Raw genomic sequence first — 13,278 nt, forward strand, 5'->3', positions numbered from 1 at the left:
TCATACCCTTTGCTTCCTGGTTTGCCCATCCTTCTCCTCTTATTTTTTTAAATAGATTTTGGTGCTATACCCTTTATGGTATACAATTAGTGTTGCTTATTTAATCCATTCCTGATTGTGAGTAGATTTTCATAACTACAAGCCCTCTTTCCCCTTCTAATGCCTCTGTGTCTATTCTTCCTCTGCATCTCATTAACAGAATTACTATTTTTGCCTTAATACTACTTCAATTTTTCTTTTGAACTGCTCTATTGTTGATGACAATCTTAAACATATTGTATACATTTCCTATTTATAAAAAACATAAAAAATTTCTTTGTGTTGAGTTCCTTGTAATTGATTTTTGGTGTTGCCTCTTATATGTTAAATTTTCTATTAAATTCCAGTTTGGTTGATAGAAAGTCCTGAAAATTGGCAAGTTCACTCAATGACCATTTTTTTTTCATTCAACATTATACAAAATTTTGCTGTAAAATTTACATATTTTTGGCTGCAGGCTTAGTTCTTTTGATTGTCCGTAGATATGATTCCAGGACTGGAAGTCTTTTATTGTGGCTGCTGCTAAGTCCTGTACAATTCTATTTGTAGCTCTGGCATATTAGAATTGTGGTTTTGTGTGTGTGTGTTTGTTTCTTGCAAAATTTTCTTTTTACTCTGGGTTTTTTGAAATTTGGCAATAATGTTCCTATGTGTTTTCCACAAAGGATCTCATTGGGGTGGTGACTGGTGGATTTTTTTTTTTTTTTCTATTTCTACTTTCCCCTCCTGTTCTATCACTCCAGGACAATTTCCTTGGATTATTCCTTGCATTATTGGGTAAAGGTCCTTTTTTTTTTTTTTTTTTTTTTTTTGGTCACAACTTTCAGGCAATTCAATTATCCTTATATTTTCTCTTCTTGATCTATTCTCCATTTTTCTTATGTTTCATATTTTTTATGTTTTTCTTATGTTCTATTTTTTTCATTCTTTACAATCTGTTTTGGTATTTCTTGGTCTCTCAGAGTTTCCCTGGCTTGCTTTTGCCATATTCTAATCTTCAAAAAGTTATTTTCATCTTTGAGACTTTGTATCTCCTTTTCTAGTTGGTTAAACCCCACCCCTCTCCCCCGCAATAATCTTCTTGATTTTCTGATGATTTTTATTTTTAATTTTTCCTCAATGTCTCTTATTTGATTTTTAAATTATTTGTTGAGTCTTTCTACAAATTCTCTCTAGGCAGGGAACCATTTCATGTTACTCTTGGGGCAGAAGCTTTTTTTTTTACTTCAGTGTTCTCTGAAGATGAATTCTGGTCTTCCTTGTTCCCATAGTGTGTTTCTATAATGAGATTCTTTCTTTGCCAGTTCATTTTTTTTTTAATAAAAGGTATTAGTATAAACACCTCTAATCCTGGGATTGGGTGTGGGAAATGATGCTCTGGCATCACCTCAGCTCTCTCTTCTGACCAGGAACCCCAAACTAAGAGCTCCACTTTCCATCAAGTGTCCACAGCCAGCAACGACCCTGTCCCATTGCTTTTGCACTCACGTGGTGCTGGTTCCTTCTCATTCAGGGATCCTATCCTACAGCACAGCTGGGCCTGGTGGTCCCAATCAGCCTTCTCTTAGTCTTCCTGAACTCAGACCCTAACTTCACAAACAGTCTAGAAGGTGAAAGTCTCTTTGGTTCCTGCTAAGTTTCCAACTACACCCAGCCAGTTCCAGGGCTCTCCACTGGGTGTTTTTGTGAAACTAGCCCATAGGTGTTTGCACTTCACACAAGTTAATCTCTGGCTCTGGGTCTTTCTTTGGATCTTCTCAGGTTGTGTCTAGAGAAGCCCTGTTCTGCCCTGAGTCTTCTTGGTTTTTCATCAGTCTGGGTTCTCCCTGAGGTGCAAATTTCTTCTATTTGTGTAGGAAATCTGGAAAGCTTGATATTTACCAACCTATTCTTGTCATCTTCCCAGGATCCTTCCTAGAGCTTTCATTCTAATGGAGGAAGGCAAAAGAGGAAAAAGCATTGAAGAACTTTAAGGCAGGCAGGTGTTCTCCAGTCTGCTGTGGCTTGTTTTATTTACAAAATGATAATTTGGGCTTTAAAGCTGGCTGTAACTGGTAATTTTCAAGATCATGTTTACAGAGCTCAATTTTATATGTAGACAGACAACATCTTATTGTCCTGTATTCTAGTAAGTGTTGAATTGGATACCAGCCAACCAGGACTGCCTTGGCCCAAATTGAGTTCAAGTGTATATATTACAATATGATTTAAAAATAAAAGTAATCTGTGGTTTAGTATGCTCTAAGGTCCCATTGCATCAGAGATAGGAGCGAGTTCTGCAGTGAAAGTGAATGTGATAAATACTCAGGTGATCAGGCGATTCATGATTTTCCTAAAATAATATAAAACTACCTAGCCAGAAGGCATTCACATAAACTTGGAGGGAAAAGACTGACTACAGGAAGGATCAGTTTCAGTATCACGGATTTAGAACTTGTGAAACTAGCTTAAGGAAAGAGCCATCACCACAGAATTGATTCTAGGTTACAAGAAGCCAATCTACTCCTCTTTCTCCAGTACTAACATTTATGTAGTGCTTATTATGTGCTAAGTACTATGCTAAATACTTAACAGTTTTAACTCATTTGATGGTTAAAACAACTCTGAGGGTAGGTGCCATTGTTGTTTAGTTATTTCAGTCCAGTCTGACTCTTTGTATCTCATCTTGGCAAAGATACTGGAATAGTTTGTAATTTTCCTCTGCAGCTCATTTGTCAGTTGAGGAAACTGAGGTAAACAGGTTAAGTGATTTGCCTAGGGTCACAGAGCCAGCAAATGGTCGAGGCCAGATTTCAACTCAGGGACAGCTCATTGGCCTTTGGGTCTACTTCACTGCTTCTTGGTAGAAAACCATATCGGCAGCCACTATCCCCAAAGCCAGAGCTATTACATTTCCTACAGCTGGACCCTCAGCATCTCCTAGAGCTCAGGTGAACACTTGGAAGGGCATTTAGATAGACATTTGGGCAAGTGTACATTTGGCATTCAAACAATTTAACCAGCCCAATGGAGTTGCTCTATCTGCAGTAAAGTTGGAATCCTTGGCAGTTTAGTTTGAAAAAAGACTTCAGTGTCTGGTATCTTATTCTGCCAGGTGATCTTCAAAATCTTTCTAAGCCAATTCAAATGGAAGTGATTCAGTTTCCTGGCATGGTGATGGTATATTGTCCAGGTTTCATAGGCATCCAGTAATGCAGTCAGCAAAATGGCTCTGGAGATCTTCAGCTTGGTAGTCAGTCTAATCCCTCTCCTCTCCCACACTTTCCTTCAGAGCTCCCAAACACTGAGCTAGCTCTGGCAATGTGTGTATCAATCTCATTATCAATGTGGACATCCTTGGAAAGTATTCTGTCAAGGTAAGAGAACTTGTTCAAAGCATTCAAAACTTCCATTTTGGATGGTTTCACATATAGATGGCATGATGCTGACTGATGGAGGACCTGTGTTTTATTGGTGTTGTTAGGTCAAAATTAGAACAAGCAGCAGAGAATTGATCCATACGCTATGTGTCTCAGTTTCAGAGGTTGCATTGAGCACACAATGATATGCAAACAAAAAATCATATATCAATACTCCCTCAATTTTATTTTTCATTTGTAGTCTTTTCAAGTTGCAGAATTTGCCATAAGTACGAAAGCTGATTTTGATAGCACATCTGTATGGAGCACTCCCACAGAGCAAGCACTCACAAAATGATCAGAAAAAGAGATACAAGAACACCTTCAAGGTCTCTCTTAAGAACTTTGGAATCGATTGTATCACATGGAAGACACTGGCAAAGAACCATCCAGCATGGGATGCCCTTGTCAGAGAAAGTGTTGTGCTCTATGAGCAAAACAGAATTGAATTAGCTAAGAAGAAATGTGCAAAGTTAGAGAAGTCCCCCTTCCCCCCAATGTTTATAGAAACTATTTGTATCCGATCTGTGGCACAGCATTCTAAGCTCATAATGGTCTGATCAGCCATAGTTGGGCACACTGTAACTCAATTCTAACACAATGATGTCATTTGGATCCTCTTTGAGAACAAAGGGCAACAACTTACTGTAAGACATTTGGGGAGATACTTTGGTGGGGGGAGATTTGGAACTTGCCACTTCTGTCAGCAAAGCTGGCAGGATATCTCTGTCCAAGTTCACTTGGAAAGATAATAGAGTAGGTATATCAAACCAAGACTGAGAACTTGCATCTATGTGGGCTCTTTTCTTTTTTTATAATAACTTTTTATTGACAGAACCCATGCCAGGGTATTTTTTTAACAACATTATCTCTTGCACTCGCTTCTGTTCCAATTTTTCCCTTCCCTTCCTCCCTCCCTCCCCAGATGGCAAGCAGTCCTATATATGTTAAATATGTTGCAGTATATCCTAGATACAATATGTGTTTGCAGAATCAAACAGTTGTCTTGTTGCACAGGGAGAATTGGATTCAGAAGGTAAAAATAACCGTGGAAGAAAAACAAAAATGTAAATAGTTTACATTCATTTCCCAGTGTTCTTTCTTTCGGCATAGCTGCTTCTGTCCATCATTTATCAATTGAAACTCAGGTCTCTTTGTCAAAGAAATCCACTTCCATCAGAATACATCCTCAAACAGTATCATTGTTGCAGTGTATAATGATCTCCTGGTTCTGCTCATTTCACTTAGCATCAGTTCATGTAAGTCTCTCCAAGCCTCTCTGTATTTATCCTGCTGGTCATTCCTTACAGAACAATAATATTCCATAACATTCATATACCACAATTTACCTAGCCATTCTCCAATTGATGGGCATCCATTCAATTTCCAGTTTCTAGCCACTACAAACAGTCCTGCCACAAACATTTTGGCACATACAGGTGTGGGCTCTATTTCTTGAGGAAAGTTTTGGGTTTGGGGTTTTTCCCCTCCAACAAAAAATGAGACCTATGGAGTGAGTGTGTGACACTCATGTAAACAAGGCCAGTACACAGAAAAAGAATCATCCCCAGACAAAGATAACTGTGAATGCAGATTTATTGTTGTAAATAGTCAGTGATCAATGGCAAATTCGTTTTAATTAAAGCCAGGAAGATTCAGGACACAGGATCAATAGGGCTTAGGGAGAGCAGAGTGGATACAGGGCATTGTAGGGAGAAATAGGTGAAACTGCAGACTGAAGCAGCATCATTGTTGGCCTTGGATTCTACATTGGTGATTCTTGATGTAGAGAGTAGTAAGTGATCAGCAGCAGTCCCCAGAGCTGCCACAGCAGCCTCCAGAGCTCCCACAGCAACCTCCAGAACTTCCAGAGCTACCACAGCAGCCTCCTGAGCTACCACAGCAGCCTCCAGAATGCTGGCTGCGCCCACTGCCACTGTCACAGCAGTCATTCCTCTGGCGCCTGCTCCTGCGGGATCTCCTGTGATGGGAAAAGAGGGAGCAGCCACCACCAGAGCCACAGCATCCTCCAGAGCTACAGCATCCCCCAGAGCTACAGCATCCCCCAGAGCTGGATCCACAGCATCCACCCAAGCTGCAGCATCCTCCAGAGCTAGAACCACAGCAGGAAGAGACTGGAGGAGGACATGGAGCCTGGGGAGGGCACTTGGGGGGACATTTAGGTGGGCATTTGGGTGGGCATTTAGGAGTCTGGCATTTGGGAGGACACTTAGGGGGCACTTAGGAGCCTGGCATTGCTGTTGGCTTTGTTGGCAGGACATTTCTGCAGAAGTTCAACCTGAAAGGCAATACAAAAGACATATTAAACCAGGTTAAGCCTTTATTTCTACTTGGATTGATGCATGAAGTGATGGTGACTAATGATAGAATCCATTCTTAACTAAAAAAGACAGATTTAACAAGATATTTCTTCTGGTAAAATATTTTTGGATTAGAATATGAAGCCAGGGACTGGCTATCAGTGAAGAATATTTCATCGATTTCTCATTTTTGGATCTTTTACCCCATAACATCCTTAGACTTCACCCTATTTTATGATGTTGCTGCCAAATGATGACTGCCACTTGAAGCCCCACCTTCCTCCTTCTCTATTTGTCTCTTTTCACCTTTCTCAGTCTCAAATCAACACTGTTTTTAGTATTCATCAGGAATGACCCAGAGTTTACTACAAAGCACTTGTAATAAAGTCTGAGGTTGTTTGATATAATTTCAAATTAATTTGAAATTTTACATTTTAGTGACATTAGTGGTATATACAAATCCACTTACATAATATACATACACATACATACACACATGCATATACATATATATGCATCTCTATCTATCTATCTATCTATCTATCTATCTATCTATCTACTAGGCAAGGTATGTCTCCATTCAGACATACACATAATTATTCTAGATAGAAGGACAAGTTCCCCATGACTATGTGAGTATATTCTTAGGCCTCCAAATCTGGGAGGTTTTCCCTGGAACAAACCACAGTTACTCACCTTTCCTCTAGGCTCTGGGTCTATCCATACTAAACTTAGACTAACACAAATCCAAAGAACAACAAACTAATGTAATTTGTCATTCTGCTTGTAACTGGTCTTTCATTGTTTATTTGCCTTGATCCTTTTTTCATCTCTCCTCATTCTAATCTCTCTCTTCTCCTTTGCCTCTCCTGTCTTTTCCTAAAATGCCCCCCTTTGAAGCATTGCCTTGAGTTTTGAAATACTTACCAGATCACAGAAGCTGACTAGTTGATCCTTGAGGAGACAGATTGTATGAGGAGCCAGTGCCAGAGATCCCTTTTATAGTGACTCTCAGACTCTTCTGGTGTCATGGGAGGAGAAGGCTCTTTCACAACCCAAGGCATGTGCCAGGTAATTTCCACATGCCAGATAATTCTTCACATTCTTCAAGCCCATTCCCTCATGACTTCCAGTTGATGATCATCATTTTGAATTTTCTTCTCAATGACCAAGTGGTCTATCTGTCTATCTGTTTATCTGTCTTTTAGGAACCATCATATAAATGAAGTTGGCCGCCATTGGGACATGTGTCTCTCTCTCCTACTGTCTTGGATCTCTCCTCTAGCCCCTAAATGACTTGGGAACCTCTGATGAAGTGAAGAATGTGGTGAGATTCATTCTTTTCAAAGAATCCAAAGATTCCATTCACTATCCTATCACCACCTATCCCTTCCTTGAATATGCATCTGATTACCCTTGTGGCAACCCAGCCCTGAATGCCTGTTATTTCAGATGTCTAAGTCAACTGGTCTATTTTTAGATAATGTCTACACAATAGAGCTCTTCAAGAATTTAGCAGTCCACTGTGGCTATCTTTCAGTAATGCTCCCTAGGAACACTCAAGTGTGAGTTTCAGAGGAAGCACTGATTCACTCATGATAAGTCATAGAATTAAGGGAGTCCCCAGTTATTATCTAGTTCAAAGCATGCCTGGAAAAGAATTCCATGTACTAGACAATTGTTTTGTTTTGTTTTGTTTTCCTGCTTTTGCTTAAAGATCTTTAATATGCCAGATGGGATGGCTCAGGCAGCATGCATTTTTTTTCTTTTTTTTACTACTGGGGATGCTGAAGCTGGCAGACTGCTTAAGTACAGGAATTTTGAACTATAATTGTGCTAAAGCTAATCAGATATTTGAACTAAGTCTGGAACCAATGGGAGTATCCCTGGTAATGAGAGGCCACGGGCTATCTATGGAGGGGTAAAACAAGTCAGTTCAGAGATAGTTAATTACCCATGTCAATCAATAGTTGATCAGTGAGTTGATCAATGGCTGTTAGTCTCGGTGAGATAGGGAGAGCTAGTCTTAAAACAAACGAAGACCTCTATTGACCGTTGAGTAATCTACTCAAGGCCATTTATTCTGATTTGAGAGAGTTTTGATTGCTAAAAAAAATTTTCTTATATGAAACCTACATTGGAATCTTGGCAATTTCTACTTATAGGCCTGTCCTATTGATTAAACTTAGCATTTAGCCATTTCTTCGGAAGACAGTTATTTAAATCCCTGAAGAGCTGTCATGTAGCCTCCTCTTTGATTATTCACCTATTGTTCCTCTACTTAATCCTCATATTACATGAATTTCAGATCCTTTACCAACCTCATTCTTCTCCTCTGAACACCATCAATATTCTAAAATTTGGTACTAAGAATCATACACAATACTCTAGATGTGTTCTGACCATAAAGATTACTAAATTTGTATGATGTCTCTGTTGGTTTGAAGAGATTTTAATTTGAAGACTTGATCAGTTTCTCCCACTATTTTAATACCTTCATTTGGTGACAAGCTGTTTCAGACTTCAATTCTGTCCATCTCTTCATGGGTCTTTCTTTCTTTTATTTCTTCCTCCCTCCATTTCTCCCTCCTTCCCTCCTTCCTTCTCTCTCTCCTTTCTTCCCTCCTTCCCTCCTTCCTTCCTTCTTTCTTTCTTTGTAAATTTTAAAATTCATTTTAAATTTAACTATCAAATAAGAACAGAATAAAAAGAACATTTCCATATACGTGGAAGAACATAGAAGAAAATTTAACATAAAACAATAAATTTCCATTTCAAGAAAATGAATATAATAAACATGACATTTTTTTAAAGCTAGCCAGAATTTTTTTTTTTTTGCTTTTTTTTAGGTTCTTTTGTTTTCTGTTGTGTACTTTCTATATTATTTTTCTCCCCTCACTCTCCTTCCCCCCATAAAGATATTTATAAACACATGTTCATATACATTCATATGTATATATGTAAAACCATATTGTTCTTATTTCCATTTTTCATCTCTTTTTCTGAAGTTAGTCTACATCTTCCTTCATTGGTCCATATCTTTCCATGTTTTTCTGAAACAGCCAGCTCATCATTTCCTACACCATAGCACTATTTGAACACAATCACATCTTCTCTGAGAGAGTGTCTAGGAAAATTTCTTTCTAATTTTCTGTATTCCTTATACTTTTGACTAGATTGATTTTATTTGTGCAAGAAAATTTTAATTTAAAGGAATTGAAATGGTCCATTTTATACTTCAACAATGCTGTCACTTTATTATATAGTTTAATGTCTGATACTGCTGAATCCTTTACATCTTTTCCCCCTTGGTTTTTTTTGAAGTTCTTGACCTTTTGTTCTTCCAAAATAACTTTGTTATTATTATTTTTTCTAATGCAGTAAGATAATTTTCAAGTAACTTAATTGGAATGGCATTGAGCAAATAGATTAGATAAAATTGTCCATTTTTATTATATTGACTTTATCTACTCATGAACAATAAATATTATTCCAATTATTTCAATCTGACTTTTCTTGTATAAAAAACATTTTATGTTTATGTTTATATATTCCTCTGTCTATTTTGGCAGGTATACTCTCAGGTATTTTGTATTCTCTATTTTAAATGGTCTAAAATAATACTGAACAATATTGGCACACAGTGTAGTTTCCCTATTTTTCTCTTAATTAATTCTATTTTAGCTTTAACTTTGAGATCATGATTTCTACATCTACTATTTTTTACATAATAAATTCAACTTCAGCCCTTCCTTTTATATTTATATGCATTTTAAAAATTTTTTATCATGTTTTCTGAAAGCAACATATTGTTGAATTTAAAATTTTAATCGATTACCATTTGGGGTTTTCTTGGCTAATAGTGGAATGATTTGATATTTTTTTCTCTAGCTCATTGTATAGATATGGTAAAGTTAAGTGACCTGCCCAAGATTGCACAGCTAGTAAATGCCTGAAGCTGAATTTCAACTTAGGTCTTCCTGACTCCAAGCCCTGAGCTCTATATACTGAGCCACCTAGCTGTCTGAGTGAATGATTATATAATTCAGTTTCTTCTGTAGAGAATGAAAAAAAGAGAAAACCCTTATTTAAATTTATTTATTCATTTAAATTAATTTAATAAATTAATACTTTATTAATAGTATATTATAATAATTATAATGTTATATATTAAATATATAATATATCATAATAAATTAAATTAATTTAAATTAAAATTGTATTTAAATATTTAAATTTTATAAATTTATCAAAATTTATGTGATCAAATGAGATTTAATCAAAGATTTTCTTTATATAGGACCAAGACCTAAAGAGAACTGGAGACAGGTCAAGAGGGAAAGTGCTTCGGAGGCAAGGCAGTTCCATGATGCCTTTCTAACCTTCCCATTTTGAAGTCTAATCTCTGAAATGTGTTAAGGATGCTTCCTCTTTTTCAATAATGATAAGATTTTGGATGTTTTCTGCTACCTCCTCTTACAGAGTTATACTTTGAGATCTTTGATATGAAGTAAATGTTTGGGATAGATAAGAATATTGGGGAATATGGAAGTGTTTTCCTATATATTGGAAGGTGTTGTACAAGGGAGATATGAAGGATATTGACTCTGATTTCTATGTTTATAAGGTACTTAACACACTTCTATGAAATTAAAACTGGGGACACAAAGACAGAGACCTTCTTATCTGGTTTTGAGGATGAAAATGAAAGACAGGAAGAATCAATTTAAATGACATAAGGAAACATGATGTCAATTTATGGGACCATAAGTCTTTCAGCAAATTTTTCTTCTCAATTGCATTATTAATATTGGAAATACTTTCAGTGACAATCAAGAACCTCTTGTTGGGAAGTACTAATGGTTCTCTCTCCTTCCTTCCTTTCCTTACTTTATATGAATGATAGATTCTAAAGGGGAGCATGGGATGAACTTCCAACACATAAATAACTTTACTTGGGGGGAAAAAGGTCTCCATTATGAATATAGTTATGTATAAATGTGGATGATTGTGTATTTATTTTATAGCAAGTAATATCATTATTTATATTTCTTAGAGGAAGAATAGAATTTGCAGTTAAGAAAAGCCAACATATCCTTACAGATATCATTAAAAAGATCATAGAAACCACAAATAAGATACTACAAATGAATAATGGGAGTTGTCATCATCATTACAACATTGTTTGTCCTTTATTCTCAAAAAGGACCATGACATTAGGGAGGTGATGCCGTGACATGCAAGTGAATTGAATTTAGGTGAGACCTGCCTCATTTTCCAGAACCAACTGGGTCCAGTGGCAAGATATAGATCAAGACTGGAGATGGCCCTGGATGAAATGAGAGACCTTGGACTTTAAGTCAGTTTGATTGAGGCCACACCCATTCAATAATTAAGACTAGGTAGCTATTGAAGCAAAGAATCTCCTTTTTCATCTAGTCCAAAAAATCTAAATTGCCTTATGGACTCTGCAATATTTGGCAAAAGTGACCTTTCAAAAAGTCTTTATAACCTTATTTCCAGAACATCTTTTTAATGGAACTCAATATTATTTAAGTTTCTTCACTATACTATCTCACTTCAGACTCACATTGATCTCATTGGCAACTAAAACCATCAAATTGTTTGCAATATATCCTCCTGTGTAGTCATGACTCCCCCATTTTGAACTTGTGAGCTTGAATTTTGGAACCCAAAAGTAAGAAATTTCATTTCTCATTATTAAATTAATTTTTTTTTTAGTTCACCTTATTGTCCTTGCCTGGCAAGATCTCTTTTACTATTAAGTGTATCATTTAGTGTGTCAGCTCTTCCTTCTAGATACCATCTATGACTCATTCAGGTCTCTAATAATAATGTTAGACAATCTGAGGTCAAGCATAAATCCCAGAGTATTTCTTTACAGACAGTCTTCTAAATAAAATAAAAATGTTAAGGACTGTGCTTTTTATCCAATTTTTCAATACCTAATTCCATTTAATTATACTATCAGCTAATCCATATCTCTTTATCTCTCCCTCTATTTAAGCAAATTCTTACCTAAAATCTGTTTACCTTTGCATATCTAGTTCATTAATGTTGTGGGGGAAAAAAGCAAATAAAGTTGCTATTGTTCAGTCTTTTCAGTCATGGCTGATTCTTTGTGAACCCATTTGGGGTTACTTAACAAATGGAGTGGTTTACCATTTCCTTCTCCAGCTCATTTTACAGATGAGGAAACAGAGACATACAGGGTTAAGTGACTTGTCCAAGATCACACAGCTAGTAAATGTCTGAGGCCAAATTTGAACTGAAGAAGATGAGATTTCCTGATTCCAGGCCTGGTGTTCTGTGTGCCTATGGTGCCATCTAACTGCCCCAAGTTAAATTCATATGATTTATTCTTGGCAAAGCCACTATGCTCTTTTGTGATCACTACTTCTTTTTTCCCATCTTAATTAATAATTTCTTTAATAATATATTAAAGAATTTTAGGAGGCATCTGAGTCAAACTCATTGATCTCCATTATCTTCTCTCTCTTTGTTTCTCTGTCTCTTTGTCTCTCTGTCTCTGTCTCTGTGTCTCTCTGTCTTTTTTTCTCTCTTTCTCTCTGTCTCTGTCTCTATTTCTCCCTCTCTCTTCAATCTCTTTTTCTCTCTCCATTTCTCTCCCTCCCTCGACCCATTTTTCTGTCTCTCTTTGCCTCTGTCTCTATGTCTCTGTCTCTGTTTCTCTCTTGAAACTTGGGAGATTTCTCTTTATCCAATTCTGGGGTACCTCTGCTGTTCTTTCTGATCTTTTAAAGGCTGCTGACTTGTCTTGGTGTTTATATCTACCAGTTTTTCCAATTCTCGTGATGAGACTCATGAGGGACAAAGACCTCAACAAGGGGGATAGGTGCTGTTATGTATTATCCAAAAGCTACTCATCATGTGTGTCTGAGCCATACAAACTGAAACTTTAATTCATTGGGAAAGATAGAAACTAAGGACCTCTTTACTAGAAAAATAAATAAAGAATTGCATTCAACTTCACTAAAAACAAAACAAAAACAAACAGCAAAAACATCAAGACCATTTAATGTGAATTCTCTCTTCTCCCTTTCTCTTCATCTCAAAATCAAGGACAACTGGGTGGTGCAATGAACAGAGCACTAGGCCTGGAATCAAGAAAATCTAAATTCAAATTCTACCTCAAATAAAGATTAGCTTTATGATGCTGAACAAGTCACTTAACCCCTGTCTTTTGTTTTTATTTGTATCCTCAGAGTTTACTTAACACAGTATCTGGCACATAGAAGGTGCTTAATCAGTTTTTACTGACTATTAGCCTTTCCTTATGTCTCCTGTTATTAGTGCCCTTTCCATAAAACTGTCATGTTTTAAACTACCATAAACATACACACACACATGCAAACATGTGAATGCATACATATTCCAAGCTATTCTTCTTCCCTTCCAGCAAGTTATTGTTAACTTTGTATTTATGCTGTATATTTTTATATGTATTTGCTATTTCCTCAATTAGAATGTAAACTCAT

At 36.6% G+C, this 13,278-nt stretch overlaps 2 protein-coding genes across 2 annotated transcripts in view; both read right to left on the bottom strand.

The window, feature by feature from the left end:
- LOC127559025 (late cornified envelope protein 5A-like) overlaps positions 1 to 13,278 on the bottom strand; it is a 120,928-nt gene that overhangs the window by 35,152 nt on the left and 72,498 nt on the right. The gene's annotated exons all lie outside the window — the stretch shown is intronic.
- Positions 5,016 to 6,775, bottom strand: LOC127559024 (uncharacterized). Its single transcript, XM_051992470.1, has 2 exons — positions 6,686 to 6,775; positions 5,016 to 5,736 (listed from the first exon to the last, which is right to left on the bottom strand). The coding sequence occupies exon 2, from the start codon at positions 5,717 to 5,719 to the stop codon at positions 5,093 to 5,095; it is 627 nt and encodes a 208-aa protein (XP_051848430.1). The 5' UTR covers positions 5,720 to 5,736; positions 6,686 to 6,775; the 3' UTR covers positions 5,016 to 5,092.

Source organism: Antechinus flavipes, chromosome 4 (assembly GCF_016432865.1).
Source record: "Antechinus flavipes isolate AdamAnt ecotype Samford, QLD, Australia chromosome 4, AdamAnt_v2, whole genome shotgun sequence".
Classification (NCBI taxonomy): Eukaryota; Metazoa; Chordata; class Mammalia; order Dasyuromorphia; family Dasyuridae; genus Antechinus; species Antechinus flavipes.

Bases quoted from the DNA above. Each gene is read 5' to 3' on its own strand.
- LOC127559024 (XM_051992470.1), bottom strand. From the start codon at position 5,719: ATGTCCTGCCAACAAAGCCAACAGCAATGCCAGGCTCCTAAGTGCCCC.